Below are 15507 nucleotides of genomic sequence, written 5' to 3' on the forward strand. Positions count from 1 at the left end.
TCTTTACTGATACGTTAAAAAAAAGATGATAAAATTTCCATTATGGATATAGATATGCAGATTATAAGCTTAGGTGAATCTTCTTTTTGAGTTTATATAAACAGATTAATTAGGATCATTGATGTGTATAATTAAGATATACTAATAAGGGGGTGTTTACCTGACTAACATTTCCATACGTTTAGAAGATGATGACTTCAAGGAAGTCCTAAGTTTAAAAAAATATGACTCTACAATGTAATATACTTTTAATTGATTTTCTCTTTTAGTGGGTTTATCTTCTGTGGCAGATAAATGAAGTAATTCACTGCTATAAAATGGAAGACATTAACGTTGTGGTGGTAGCAGAGGTCACGTTGCGATTAAGTGAAATATTGGAGTTATTAGGAAACCCACGAAGAAAATTTAAAAAATCTCTAGGTAATATAATGAATGAAAAAGTACAAAGTTATTAATGTACAGATGTACATATGAATGTATAAGTATAAATTGGAATACAGAATAACTACTGTTAATGGAAACTAGGAATTTCAGTACTATGCTTCCTTGGTGATTTATGACCAGAGATAGAAATAATAGAGGTTTAATGAAGGGAATGTTTACAAGAGGTTATATGCTCTATGGTTCCGTGTCATGTAAGTGTCGTCTTCCCCTCCCTCATGTATTCCTCGTCTGCATTCCTCATTACCACTCTCACCTCTCTTCTTCTTCCCCATTCTTTCTTTCTACTTTTCTTTCCTCCCTTTTATCCCCGTTCTTCCTCTGCCATTTCCCGATAGAGTGTATGCTGCTTGAAGGAAGAGAACATGTTTCAGTTGCCATTATATTTTGGTGCCCACCTCAGTGCCCCACATAGACTGGGAACTTAAATAAATGTCTGTTGAGTGGATCAGTGTCTTATCCCCTTTTAAATTCTCTTCTCTCTCCTGATTCCTTCCTTTTAAAATTTGTTGTCTTCACTTATTTTATTTCTCCTCTTCTTTTTCCCCTTTCCTCTTATCTTCCTCTTTTTTGTTCTCATTTCCCACTCACTCCCTATTCTCTCTGCCCCAATCCCTTTCTGCCAGCATTCTTCTCCTTCCAGAAGGTTCCTTCTCTCAAAGGACAGCCTTATACTCTGACCTTCTTTCTTCAGCATATGGTCAAACCCTTGAACCATCTGTTTTAAAAAGTAACCCGTATGTAGAGAGAAGGTAGGGTTATGGTTATTGGGTGTTTACTTTCCTATTTCAGCCCTCTTACATCGTGTGTATGACATTTGAGTAAAGTAATTATTGTAGTAACTGTTTTTCCAGAGATTCATTAATCTGGCTCTGCTGTTCTCAGTTGTTGAGTGTGGCTTTGCAGATGGAATTTTAGAGCCATGGTTCTCAAATTCTGATTGGCATCAATATCACTTGGGAACTTGTGGAAAATACAAAGGCCCAGATCCTATCCTACTTCATCTAGCTTGGAGCTTTCTAGTCTTTATTAGTTTATCTGGTGATTTTGATATACATCAAAGTTTGATTAAAGGTCTCTGCCTATCTAATACATTCAATGGTCTGAAGTCCTATTTTTTTAAATGTCCTGTCTTAAAATCCCTTTTCCTTTTTCTAAATTTTTATTATGCAGAATTTCAAATAGAGATGAAATAAGTTACCATGTACCTATTATCCAGTACCAATATTATGAACATTTTGCCAATCTTATTTCATTTCTTCCTGTAGCACATTTTTTCCTCTGGAGTGTTTTAAAGCAGACGTCGTGTCATTTCACCAGCAAATACCTCAATGTGTGTGTGTGTGTGTGTGTGTGTGTGTGTTGTTTTGTCTGTCTATGTAACAGATAAAGATTTTGTTTTGTTTTACAAAACTATAATGCCATTATTACTATACTTTACAAAATTAGGGGAAAATTCCTATGTTCCTGACTGTATTAAGAATATCTTAAGTTGGTTTGTTCCTATCAGGATCCAAATAGGCCCATACATTTTACTTTCTTACATTTTTCTTGAGTCTCTCTTTCTAGGTGATAACATTTCCTTTCCTCCTCCCCTTTTCAAGCCATTTATTTTTTGAAGAAATTGATTTGTCATCTTGTAGGATTCCCCACATTCTGGATTTAGCTGTTTGAGTCTTCATGGTATTAACTTGTTTCTTTACCTGGTAGTTCGATCTAGAGCCTTGCTTAGATTCAAGTGATATCTTATCAAAAATAATTCCTGCCAATATCTTATTCATTTGGCAAAAATTCTTCATAGGTGGTGCTGTTTACTCCCTGTTGTGTTGAATCAGGAAGCATATAATGCCTAGTTATCCCACATGTAGTGTTGTAAAGACTTACCGGTGAGGTCAGCTTTTGTCAGCCTGACCTTTTTCCTAGGTTGTTTTCCCCAGATGTAGGTTTTTGAGACAAGTTGCTGAGTGAAGTAGTTTATTTGGGATATTATCTAGGGAATCGGGGTGGTGGTGTGGAGAAGTGAGCCAGAAAAGGAAAGGAAGGCAATACAAAGTACAGTAAGTTAAGGAGAAGGCTGCTGTTGTAGGTTTAGGGCTTATTCTCATGAGAGACCTCTAGGAGACTATATAGAACCTGCCCCAGAGAGCTGGGAGGTTGAGATATTTATACAACTTTTATCTATCATTGGTTGAAGGCTAGGAGTGGGAGTGAGAAGCCAGAAAGGGCTTCAAACTTCTATCATTCCTTCTGTACTTATTATATTGAGTTCTTAAGTGAAGAAGTACTTCATCAGCTATTTAGTTACTCTGGCTATTTTTGATTGTGTGGTAGAGATTATATTTGCTAAGTATATTATAGAAATAATTCGAAGCCATAGATGAGGTTAATGTTCTTCCAGAGAAGATTCATGCTTGCTTTTACTAGATGCATGAAGACACTATTACTCCAGGATCATGTTAGTCCAGCTGGAGAGATTAAGACAATTTGAAGCTGAGATGCTCTCTTGTTGACTTATTTTCCATTTACCCTAACTCTCTGGATGCAGCCCCTTCTGGCTTCTCACTCTTGGTGGCCCCGGTTCCTAATATCTGTTGCTTTAGTTCTCAGCGCTGTCAGAAGCATCACTCAGCTTCTCAGCTTTCCTTTTCAGAATTGACAAAAGTCCTCAGTTGGGAAGGTAGCTCTAATGCCATTCTTTATTCCCTGGGCTCTCTTCCCAAGATCCAGGTGATACTTTTTCTCAAGATCCTGGCTCTATATTTATATTTTCATGATCTTCTTTGCTTACAGATGAAGAAAAAATTTTTTCCAGCTTTTCTAGTGGTCTGTAATCAGGAGAATTTTTCCAGGTTAAACCTGTTATTGAAAGCAAAAGGCCCAATGATTACTTTTTTTTTTTTTTTTGGTCTATTTCTTATTCAGTTTTGTTTTGTTTACTAATTACTTTTGGGAGACTATTGTTTTGTTTTATACTCTGTTTAATTGTAAATTAAATGCAATTTGTTGATTCTTTGCTAAAGTGTTTCATTTCAAAGAACTGATCGATATTGGACCATGGTCCATTTATAAATAGAAAAATCGATATTTATGTAGAGAGGGGTTGTCCCCATTGAGATATATAAATTCTTATAACTTTTCCAACATTGTTATTATCATCTTATTGGCACATAAAATGCAAAGTACAAGTCATTCTTGTATATTAATTATGGCAATCTGATTAAAAATGTTTATTGGACTGTTTATTAAGTAATGGATTATTTAGTTTAAATTATTGAATACATTTTAAAATAGGAAACTAGCGTTGTCATATATTTATAATTTATATTCTTTTAACTCAAACCAGCCTTCTCCAATATTTGTCCAAATTCATAAGGCTTTTATACTGTTTTATGAATGCTTTTCAATGGACTTTATATAGAAAGACCAGTCTCTTTACCATAATATTACCTTGTTAATAATCAAGATTTTTAATTTTGTTTGTTTTACTGCAAGATGCTTTTAAATTAACTTATGTAAAGACAAAATGTAATTATATGGAAGAAATAATTTTGTATTTAGTCAACTTCTAAGTGTTGAATCATTTCTAAAATCATGAGTAATCAAAAAGGTAACCAATTTGGCATAACATTTTTTAGGATTATGATTCACTGCTATGTTTACATTTTTTCCTTCCTCCTCTTCTTTCCTTTGGTCCTTCCTTCTTTCCCTTTGTTTTTTCTCTCCTCTCTTCTCTTCTTCCTACTTTTACCCCTTTTTTCTCTTCCTATTCATTCTTCTCTTCCCTTCCTTCCTCTTTCATTCCTTCCCTTCTTCCAATATTAAAGGTATTGCAAAAATATTTTAGAAAATACAGTTAAAAACATGAATTTAGATTTTCAAATAATATTAAATTTGTAAATATGTAATGGTTAATTATAGAAATAATTTTGAATATTTAATATTTGAGAATTTATAGTTTCTACATACATTGAAAACTACAGGAAACATTTTCTACCTTTTGCTTTTACTGTAGAAAAAAAAATCCCAATTAGCTTAAAAAAATAACCTGGTAAACTATCTTAAAAGGATTTGTAGTTACATTACCATTGGTATTTTGAATGTGTTGTGATTCATAGACTCATAAAGCAGAGAGGTCCGGCTCAGCACATTCCTCTGGCAGATTCAATGAGTTATTACCTGTTGAAAATACACTTAGAACAGTCCTTGGCACTGGGCAAGTTCTTAGTGATTGTTACCTTAAGAGAAGAAAGGGGGTGAGGGAGATAAATAGCTATTCCTCTTCTTGGTTATGTTTTTCTTACAATATTTGAATTACTTCTGTCCATCAAAGATTGTGTTGTTCTATAGATCTCAATGGGAGTCTAGGAAACCATGTCCTAAATGTTATGAACACTCTTTTATTTATAGATCAGAACTAGAATAACATTTTGTCAAGTGTGTCCTATGTGATGCTAATAATATGTTGCAGAAAAGGATGCCAGAGTCAAGTAACTGTGGGTGACTTTGGATTAAACACAACAGGTTATTTACTATAAGACTTCTCAGAGGCATTCGTTTGCTTATGAGCATTGTGGTTTTCCAAGAAGATATAGAATACCACATATTCTGTTATTTGAAAATAAAGCCCATTTTACCTCCTATGGAATAGCTACTTAGGACATTAGTGCTTATGGACTACTGTTGAAAACTACTTTTCTAGAGAGGAAGTTAGTGATCTATATTTTTGTTTGCCTGATCAATTCAAAAACTATAATTTTAAATTACAAAAGTTGTATTAACATTAGAGGATATTTTGAGGTATAAAAAGGAAAAATCTGCAATTTCACTATATAGACTGAAATGCTATTTTCTTAATATCCTCTTCTAGTCTTTTTTATATTTTTTAGCATAGTAGCTTCCTTATGTTTTTTCCTAACATTATTTCAGTGGCACTTTTCCTGTTGCTAAATGTTAATACTCATAATTGCCATATTTTCTCTGAAAAATCAATTTAAAATATATGTGCTAAATTATAAAGAATGTTATAAGGAAGACCGACCCATTTTCCCTTAAGAAACAATACATTATTAGTACAGTTGAAACTCCTCCACTAACCCCTTTGATCATATCACCTTTTCCCCTGCCTAGCAGTAACTGGTATTCTAAATATAATGATTATAAATTCCAGGCATACTTTCATTACATATTTGTGTATTCCCAGGAAGTAGGGAGCATTGCTTTTAAATTTATAAATATATAAATATATAATATATATATATTGCTACTACATCTAACTTGCTCAAGGTTGCATAGTAAGTGGATTTGAACTTGGGTGTATTGCCTTCAATATCCAGGCATTTAGTCACTATGCTATGTTGCCTTTTGATTTAAAAAAAAAAAGTATCTTCAGGATACATGTATAAAAGATATTTTTCTAATGCTTAAAATATGCAAGTCCTATAACTGGGTACCAATCAAATATCATGAATATGCTGGGGGGATCATTCTGAATTTACTTTCTTCTAATTATAGATTTTAGGGAATGCAATTTTGAGTTCTTTATGTAGTATTGTGTCTTAAGAGAGCTGGAGTTGAGAAATCTTAAATTGGGAACAGTATGTTTGAAATTCACAAGAGATTGAGGAGGCATAATAGCTGTCTGCCAATGGTTTTTGCAGGGATCACTTATAGTGCTTGCTAAATATACAACTTCCTATTTCCCGCTTTAGGCATATTGAATCATAATTTCAGTTGTGGGGGGACGCCTGGGTGGCTCGGTCGGTTGAGCATCTTCCTTTGGCTCAGATCATGATCCCAGGGTCCTGGGATCGAGTCCTGCGTTGGGCTCCTCCTTGCACAGTGAGGAGCCTGCTTTTCTCCTTGTGCCTGCTGCTCCCTCTGCTTGTGCTCGCTCTCTCTCTCTCTGACAAATAAATAAAATCTTTAAAAAAATAATAAAAAAATAAGAAAAATAATTTCAGTTGTGGGGTCTTAAATGTTTATAATTCTAGATATTTTCCTTTTAAAATTCCCCCAGGTAGATTCTTTTTTCTTTTTTTTTAAGATTTTATTTATTTATTCGACAGAGATAGAGACAGCCAGCGAGAGAGGGAACACAAGCAGGGGGAGTGGGAGAGGAAGAAGCAGGCTCACAGCGGAGGAGCCCGATGTGGGGCTCGATCCCATAACGCCGGGATCACGCCCTGAGCCGAAGGCAGACGCTTAACCGCTGTGCCACCCAGGCGCCCCTCTTTTTTTTTTTTTTTTTTAAAGATTATTTATTTATTTGAGAGAGAGAATGAGAAAGAGAGAGAGAACAAGAAGGGGAAGTGGCAGAGGGAGAGGGAGAAGCAGGTTCCCTGTGTGGGCTTGATCCCAAGACCCCAGGACTATGACCTGAGCCCAAGGCAGATGCTTAACCGACTGAGTCACCCAGGTGCCCTCCCCAGGTAGATTCTTAAGGAAACTAGAATTTCAGAATGACTGGCTTAGTGGGCCAGCACTTATTCTCTGAGGCTTCATAGGGCAGGAATAAGAATAGTAGAAGTTACAAAGTGCTAGATTTTGGCTTCAGGTGGAAAATTTCTGGCAAGTAAAGCCACTAAGTAAAATGAGTTTCATAGGAGGTGGCAGTTTTCCCAAATGAAGAATCTGAAGACCATTTATGAACTATTGTTACTCTTAGTTAAATTAGAAAAATGTACCCTTTCCTTGATATGATTTATTGCCATCTGATGGGAAATTGCTAAAATAAATATACAAGTCTGTGATGATAACAGCATGAATGGCACCCCCTAAAATTGTGTAATAGGCAACCTGCCCAGCTGTACTGTGACATATGGTAGATGTAGTACAGGTGGTTCGTTGGTGTGACCTAAGGGCTCAACAGTTGGTTGTTGGAAGACCCAGAGTTGAATCTTGACTCTAATATTGACTGTGTGATCTTGAACAAATTATTTCATCTGTTTGAATATAAGTGTCCTCATCTGTAAAATTATAGCAATAGAACCTATTCTACTGGTTTTATTTAAGTTATATAGTTTAAATGAGGTATTGGTATTTATTTATAGTTTATAGTTTAAATGAGGTATTATTAAATGAGGTTTATAGTTTAAATGAGGTATTATTTTTATGTAGAGCACTGAATCTTAACTTAGGGTCTCAGACCCGTCTGGAGGGGGGTGAAGTAGAGAGGAGGAGTGAGAATTTATTGTAAGGGGAATACAAAATTCGTATGCTCACCTATTAGCGATTGTAGGTGGGATAAATGATATATCTTGCATATATTCTTGCAACTATTTTAAAAAATGGGGTGTTTGTTGTAATCACATTCAAAGCTTATTTAAAAGTTTAACTGTATACATAGCAGCTAGTTCTTTCAAAAAATGTATTATAAAATCACAATAATTAGTAGGTATCTACCTCATAGGATAATGGCAATTAAAAAATTAGTCCATGAAAAGCGTTTAGCCCAGTATCTGGAACATATGACAATAACAAAGATAACAAAGGTGATAGTGATGGTGATGATGTTGATGATAGAATGTAGGTGTGTGTGGGGGAGGCTCTTTGAAATTTTTTGGTGTTAAAAAGGCATCCTTAGAGACTTCTGTTTCTAGCAAAAGGGCACACCAGGTGAGCTGCAAACCCTGTTGCTGCAAAGCACCTAGAACTTTTGGACAGAATTGAACACGTATCCTCAAGCACATTGTGGAGCTCACAAGAAAGTAAGATAAACTCCAGGGACCAAAATAGAAAGGGGAACTGAAAACTAGCACGGTCATTTTATGAGTAGATTCTGCAGTTGGTTGATGGGCTCAGTTACATAAAAGCTCAGATTAACAGCCATCCCGTGACAAGATATGAAGCTTGGGCACATGAAATGTGGGGGTTTGAACTGAGACTCACACATTAAAATTACGACCTCCAAAAGACCACATTCTAGAGAAGGGAGACCAGAAAAAAGACCCATCTGCCTATTTGTATGGGGAGGTATCTCCAAATGGGCACTGGAGGTGGGCGGGTAGGAGAGTCTTTCTTCTTAATGATTTATAATCGTGGGCATCCCTTCACGTAGGTCTGTTATTTGAATTTACATTACTTGAGTTGCGCGAGAACCTCCCTGAGCCTGTGATTCTTGAATGGAGATATATATCTATATATCTTTGAATGGATGTGTGTAATCAAATCATGTATATTCCAGGAATGCAAGGATGATTTAACATTAGAAAATATAATGCAATACGCCACATTAGCAGGTGAAAGGAAGAAATAGGACTACCTCACTAGATAAAAAGATGCAAAACAGCATTTGACAAAATTCAACAACCATTTTTAAAAAATAACTCTTAAGTCAGGAATAGAGGAGAACTTCTATATCCCACAAAGGGTATCATTCAAAGAACTATAATGAATGTTATACCTATAGTAAAAGATTAAAAGCAATCCCTTTATACTGAGGTAACAACATAGGATATCTGTCATTCTTCTGTTCAACATGTCCTAGAGGTCTTAGACAGTCAGCTGAGAAAGAAAGCAGAAAAAAAGGCATAAGGACTATAAGCCAAATACCAACCTTGTCTTGATCCACAGACTAGTACAATGCATTACACATTTTTAGTAATAGCATTCTAAATGCCTGCCCATCGGTAGAAGAGTGGATAAATATATTGTGACATATTCCTCAGCATTGCACCATTTCATTGTGGCTGTGAGGATGCATGAATTAGTGTGGGCTTGAACTAGAGTCAGCTTGGTCTCATTGCTCTTCCCGTCTTTAGTCACCTTCATGTCACAGGGAAAAAGCTGGAACTGCTTTTCCCAGCATCTCGTTTCCACGTGGTTCTAGGTTAGTCTTCCAGTGAGGGGCATTTGCAGGAGTTTATAATGAAGCGAAGACAGAGTTCTTATTTGGCAGTGGCAGATGGAAGAAGTTCATTTACCAGCCGTGCTGAGCAAGCTCGTGCAATGCACTTGACTCCGTGTGGCAGACACTTGTGGCTGTTGTCAGCCGCCTCCTTGATTCTTAGATTCACAGAGGCTTGTACATGCAGCCAAATTGTCACTGGCAGCTTTCTTGGCCTTTGTTCCCCCGTGCCTTCCAGCAGTGATAGACACTTTTAATTCTGTGTATCAAATCCCTTTCTGCTTAAGAGTATCTTGAGTTGTTCTGTGTTCCTAACCAAACTCGGACACACTGAGTTACATACACCAGCATGAAAAAGTTGCAACAATATGTTTGAGTGTATAAAGTGAACTGCAAAATTTTCTGACAGAATTAAAAAGTATGCAAGTAATATTGCATATTGTTAATGGATACATACAAATGTAGTAGAAGTTAAAAAACACATAAAAGAATGGTAAAAACCAAAGCACAGTGGCTTCCTTTAGGAGCAGAGCAAAGGATTGTTGTGTGGACAGTTCTAGAGAGGATTTCAGTTATCTGCATATATGTGTTTGCTTTATCTCCTAAAAATTTTCTGGAGAAATATGGGAAATTTGGAAGTTTGAACAAAGCTGGATGCTCTTTATATTATTTTCTGTATTTGTCTCTCTGTGAGAATAATTAGAATAAAAAGGTATTTAGTTTTTGAAATCATGGTATACACCATTGGATTTGATGGCCTCTACATCTAAATTTCCAGCTATGAGATTTAAAAAAAACTGGTTTTCAAAATGAAGTGTGTGAAAATGACAAATTATGTGAGTTATATTTTAAAAATTTACCTATACATTTGGTACAGTCAGAATTTTGAAAACCATAAAAGGAAGATATATACATGTTTATGAAAAGATTAATTTATATTTGGAAAAATGATGACTTGTATTTATTATTTCACTTTTATCAGTAGCACTCCACATTTAATCAAAGACACATACACTTAGTAAAAAATATAACATCGTTGGTATTAGACTATTTAAATTTGTTAGTTGGTTTGAATTATTGAAAGAAGTTTGAAAGTGTTGTATATGATTTTCCCTTAAGTTTTATTTTTCTGTTTTGTTTATAAAATTACTTTAGAAGAAACCTGTGGAACAGTTATTTTTGGCTTATGAACTTCTTGACAAAGCAATTGATGGAATAAATTTGAATTGCATGTTAACTACTTTGCCAAATGGATCATCAGTGATTGACCATTGCTATGCCAAGGTAAATGGGAAACTGTTACATGAGATTAAAGTGTTTGTTACTTAGCTAGGAAGAGGGCTGGCTTTGCAAGTAGATGAGTAAAGCATGGCTTCTGGTGGCTTTGCTCTCTTAGGCCAGAAATCTATTCCCCTCTTCCCAGAAGAAATCAAGGAGAGTGAGGAGTCTTTAAATTTGTTATTGAAGAGGCCACTGGTGAACTTGAAAAGGAGGTTTATTAACATGTGAACCAGATTGCAAAGAGTTGAGAAGCGAGCAGAATTTAATGGCTTAGAGTAAAATGATAACTTGAGTGCTAATAGGCTGGAGTTATTTTTAGTATGTTTTTATAACTGTAGTTCTTTTTTGTTTTTACTTCAATGCTACCAAAGTACACCCAGGATGTAGATGGAGACATTTGCAAACCAGTCACAGCAAATACTTTCATGATGGATTTGCATCTTGAACTAATTCAAGCCCAGCACCATATAGCTGTTGTGCTTCTTGACCAATTGCAAGGTAGTAGTGATCAAAGCAAATAATTTGTTGTGCATCAATCTTAAGATAATTTCAAGAATAGTAAATAATTTGTAAATTATGTTCTTGTTGATGGAGTGTTTTCCAGATAAATTTCACATTTTTGTTTTCTTTTCCCTGATTAATATCAATAGATAACCTTTCATTATTGCTTTATATCTGCATAGCAAATCAATTAGTATACTTCTAAAAAATTAATGTTTGAGTTACAGTAAATTATTGATATTTTGTTAATTCGATCAAGCAAGTATAATTATTGAGTGCCTACTAAGATTCAGGAACCATATTATGTTTGGTATAAATAAGATACAGTTTCTGATTTTGAGCTTCTAGATAAGTAAGCCAATTGTAACAGTTGAGATTAATAAATATAACAGAAGTGGGCTCAGAGTGTCTGTTGTGGGCACACAGGAGTATCTATAGTAAACAAGAGTCAGGGATGGCTTCCTGGGAGAAGTAATAGTTGGCTAGAAGGCTAGAAAATATCTTTATGAAGAACAAAAAGGAAACAGTCATTTGGATAGAGAAAATAGCCTTTAGCAAGCTGGAAAGCAAACAATTGCGTGGTGCGGTTTAGGAAGCGCTGGAATTCTCTTACTGCTAGAATACAGAACACACATGAGAGAATGACACAGATAAGCCTAGCAATGTAGATCACAGTTAAATCTTGAATAGCTAAGGGGCTTATATTTATCCTGGAAGCTATTGAAAAACTTAGAAAGACATCTCTGACAGTAAAGTCAGAGCACACATGACTTGGATCTAAGTTCTTTTGGCCTGATTATTAGATAAAGAGTTCGAAATATATTTTTTTAAAGATGCCAATAGTAATACTAGTGTGCATACAGATAACACATTTACTTGATTTTCAAAGTAAGATTTAACATCATTATATATATAAATTGAGGTTAAATTTTGCTAAAGCCAAGTTACTCTTGGCAGGATTATATAGCCAGTATTCATTTAACAACTACTCCATTATAAATTACTGACTAATTATAGAATAGTACTAAGTGTTCCAGCCTAATACTACCTCTGATTTCTGTCTAAGCATTCTGACTTGAAGGGATACAGGCACCCTGCTGTTTATAGCAACATTATCAACAGTAGCCAAGTTATGGAAAGGGTCCAAATGTCCATCAGCTGATGAATGGATAAAGAAGATGTGGTATATGTATATAATGGAATATTACTCACTGATAAAAAAGAATGAAATCTTGCCATTTGCAATGACATGGATGGAGCTGGAGAGTATTATGCTAAGCGAAATAAGTCAGTTAGAGAAAGACAAATACCATATGATTTCATTCATATGTGGAATTTAAGAAACAAAACAAATGATCATAGGCGAAAAAAAGAGAGCAACAAACCAAGAAACAGACTCTTAACTATAGCAAACAAACTGATGGTTACCAGAGGGGAGATGGATAAGAATGGGTTAAAAAGGTGATCGGGATGAAGGAGTGCACATGTTGTGATGAGCACCTGGTGTTGTTTATAAGGGTTGACTCCCTAAATTGTACACCTGAAACTAGTAGTACACTGTATGTTAACTAACTGGAATTTAAATGAAAATCTAAAAAAAAAAAATGAAGCATTCAGATGTCACATCATATATACAACTAAATACATTTAATCAAATGCTAGTTAATTAATTAATATTTGAGTGCAAACTTTTTTCCCCAGGTTATTGAGATATAATTGACAGATAACATTATGTAAGCATAAAGTGTACAAATGTGTTGATTTTATACACTAATATATTGCAAAATTGTTACCATCATAATGTTAGTTAACACCTCTATCATGTCACATAATTGCTATTTTTTTTTTTTGTGGTAAGAACACTTAAGATTTACTCACTTAGCAACTTTCAAGTATATACTACAGTATTATTAACTATAATCACCATGCTGTACATGGGATCCCTAGAACTTATTCATCTTTTAAAAAAATTTTTTACAATAATATTTTTTTATTATATTATGTTAGTCACCGTACAGTACATCCCTGGTTTCTGATGTAGAGTTCGATGATTCATTAGTTACGTATAACACCCAGTGCACCATGCAATAGTGCCCTCCTTACTACCCATCACCAGTCTATACCATTCCCCTCCCGCCCCCCTCTGAAGCCCTCAGTTTGTTTCCAGAGTCCATAGTCTCTCATGCTTCATTCCCTCTTCTGATTATGCCCCCTTTCTTTATCTCTTTCTTCTCCTACCAATCTTCCTAGTTCTTATCCTAGAACTTATTCATCTTATAACTGAAAGTTTGTACCCTTTGACCGACATCTCTCTGTCTCCTTCCACTTCCCCTCTAGCCCCTGGTAGCCACCACTCTGCTCTTTGTTTCTATGAATCCAGCTTTCCTAGATTCCACATGTAAGTGATATCATACAGTATTTGTCTGACTTATTTCACTTAGCGTCATCCCCTCAAGGTCCATCCATGTTATTGCAAATGGCAGGATTTCCTTCTTTCTCATGGATGAATAATATTCCATGATATATGTGTATGTGTATATATACACATTTATACATATATGTATATATATGTTGATGGACATACGCATACACACATACATATATGTATACATATGTATATGTATAAATATATATGTATAAATATATATGTATACACACATATATACACATATATGTATACATATGTGTATATATATATATGTATGTATATATACACACACACACACGTCACCTATTCTTTATACATTCATTCATTGGTAGATACTTAGGTTGTTTACATTATCTTGGCTCTTGTGAATAATGCTGCAGTGAACATGGGAGTGCAGATATCTCTTTGAGATCTTATTTTCATTTCCTTTGGAGATACACCCAGAGGGGGATTGCTGAATTGTATAGTAGTTCTATTTTTAATTTTTCAAACAATATTTATTTATTTATTTTTACAGAGGAAAGGGGGCGAGAGATAGAAAGAAAGAGAGAGCAGTGGGAGGGGCACAGGGAGAGAATCTCAAGCAGATTCCCCACTGAGTGTGGAGTCAGATGCTGGGCTTGATCTCAGGACCCTGAGATCATGACCTGAGCCAAAATCAAGAGTCAGACGCTTAACCAACTGAGCCACCCAGGCGCCCTTACTTTTAATTGTTTGATGAACCTCCGTAGTGTTTTCCACAGTGGTTGACCAATTTCCATTCCCACCAACAGTGTGCAAGGTTTGTTTGTTCCACATCCTTGCCAACATTTGTTATCTCTTGTCTTTTTGATGATAGCTATTCTAACAGAAGTGAAATGGTAACTTGTGGTTTTGATCTGCATTTTCCTGATGATTAGTGATTTTGAGCATCTTTTCATATACCTGTGGCCATTTGTATGTCTTCTTTGGAAAAATGTCTATTCAGTTCCTCTCTCCATAGTTTTTGTTTGTTTGTTTGTTTGTTTTTTACTATTGGGGTTGTCTGAGTTCTTTAAATATTTTGGATATTAACCCTTATCAGATGTATGATTTACAAATATTTTCTTCCATTTTTGTAGGGTACCTTTTCATTTTGTTGGTTATTTCTCTTGTTGTGCAGAGCTTTTTTATGTGATGCAGTCGTATTTTACTAATTTTGTTGTTGTTGTTATTGTGCTTTTTACTGTGTTTTGTGTTGTTGTTATTACTTGTGTCTTATCCAAAAAAAAAAAAATAATTGCCAAGACCAATGTTAAGAAACATTTTCTCTCTGTTTTCTCCTAGGAGATTTATGGTTTCAGTTCTTATGTTTAAATTTTTAATCCATTTAAAGTTAGTTTTTATGAGTGGTATAAGACAGGTCCAATTTCATTCTTCTGCATATGGATATTCTGTTTTTATAACACCATTTATTAAACAGCCTGTCTTTTACCCATTTAGTATTCTTCACTCCATTGTCTAATATTAATTGGACATATATGTCTGGTTTTGTTTCTGGGCTCTTGATTCTGTTCTGTTAGTCTGTGTGTCTATTTTTATGCCAGTACCATACTATTTTAATTACTATAGCCTTGTAGTATAGTGTGAAATCAGAAAGTTTGATATCTTCCCTTTTGCTCTTCTTTCTCAGGCACTTTTTTTTGGGCAATGAATGGATGCTGAATTTTTATTACTGAGTGTGGGTAGAGGGGAGGGATGTCTTATGCTGCCATGATGCTGACATCACATCTCTGTCCTGTTCTTCTTTTATCTAGAATAATAACTCTCATTTTTTCCTTTTATGACACATTTTTGAGGCTCTGTTTCTAGAGCATTCTACAATCTGAATTTTCCTAGTAGTTTCTTCTTGATTACATAGGTGATGTTGTATAGATCCCATTGTATCACATTAAGCTGCACATATTGTTCATTTCTCCTATGATTGATGAGGCAAACTGCTTTTGTTTTGTTAAGCTGATGTCTACAAGATCTCTCCACTGTAAAGGCATCT

At 35.0% G+C, this 15507-nt stretch overlaps 1 protein-coding gene across 1 annotated transcript in view; it reads left to right on the forward strand.

Moving 5' to 3' along the window:
• The window catches only part of CFAP54 (cilia and flagella associated protein 54), a 286069-nt gene that overhangs the window by 46781 nt on the left and 223781 nt on the right, over positions 1–15507 (forward strand). Inside the window, exons 14-16 of the mRNA XM_040637071.1 lie at positions 270–440; positions 10442–10570; positions 10939–11065. Coding sequence (XP_040493005.1) covers positions 270–440; positions 10442–10570; positions 10939–11065 — 427 coding nt within the window. The remainder of the gene's footprint in view (positions 1–269; positions 441–10441; positions 10571–10938; positions 11066–15507) is intronic.

Source organism: Ursus maritimus, unplaced genomic scaffold (genome assembly GCF_017311325.1).
Source record: "Ursus maritimus isolate PB19 unplaced genomic scaffold, ASM1731132v1 scaffold_21, whole genome shotgun sequence".
NCBI lineage: Eukaryota > Metazoa > Chordata > Mammalia > Carnivora > Ursidae > Ursus > Ursus maritimus.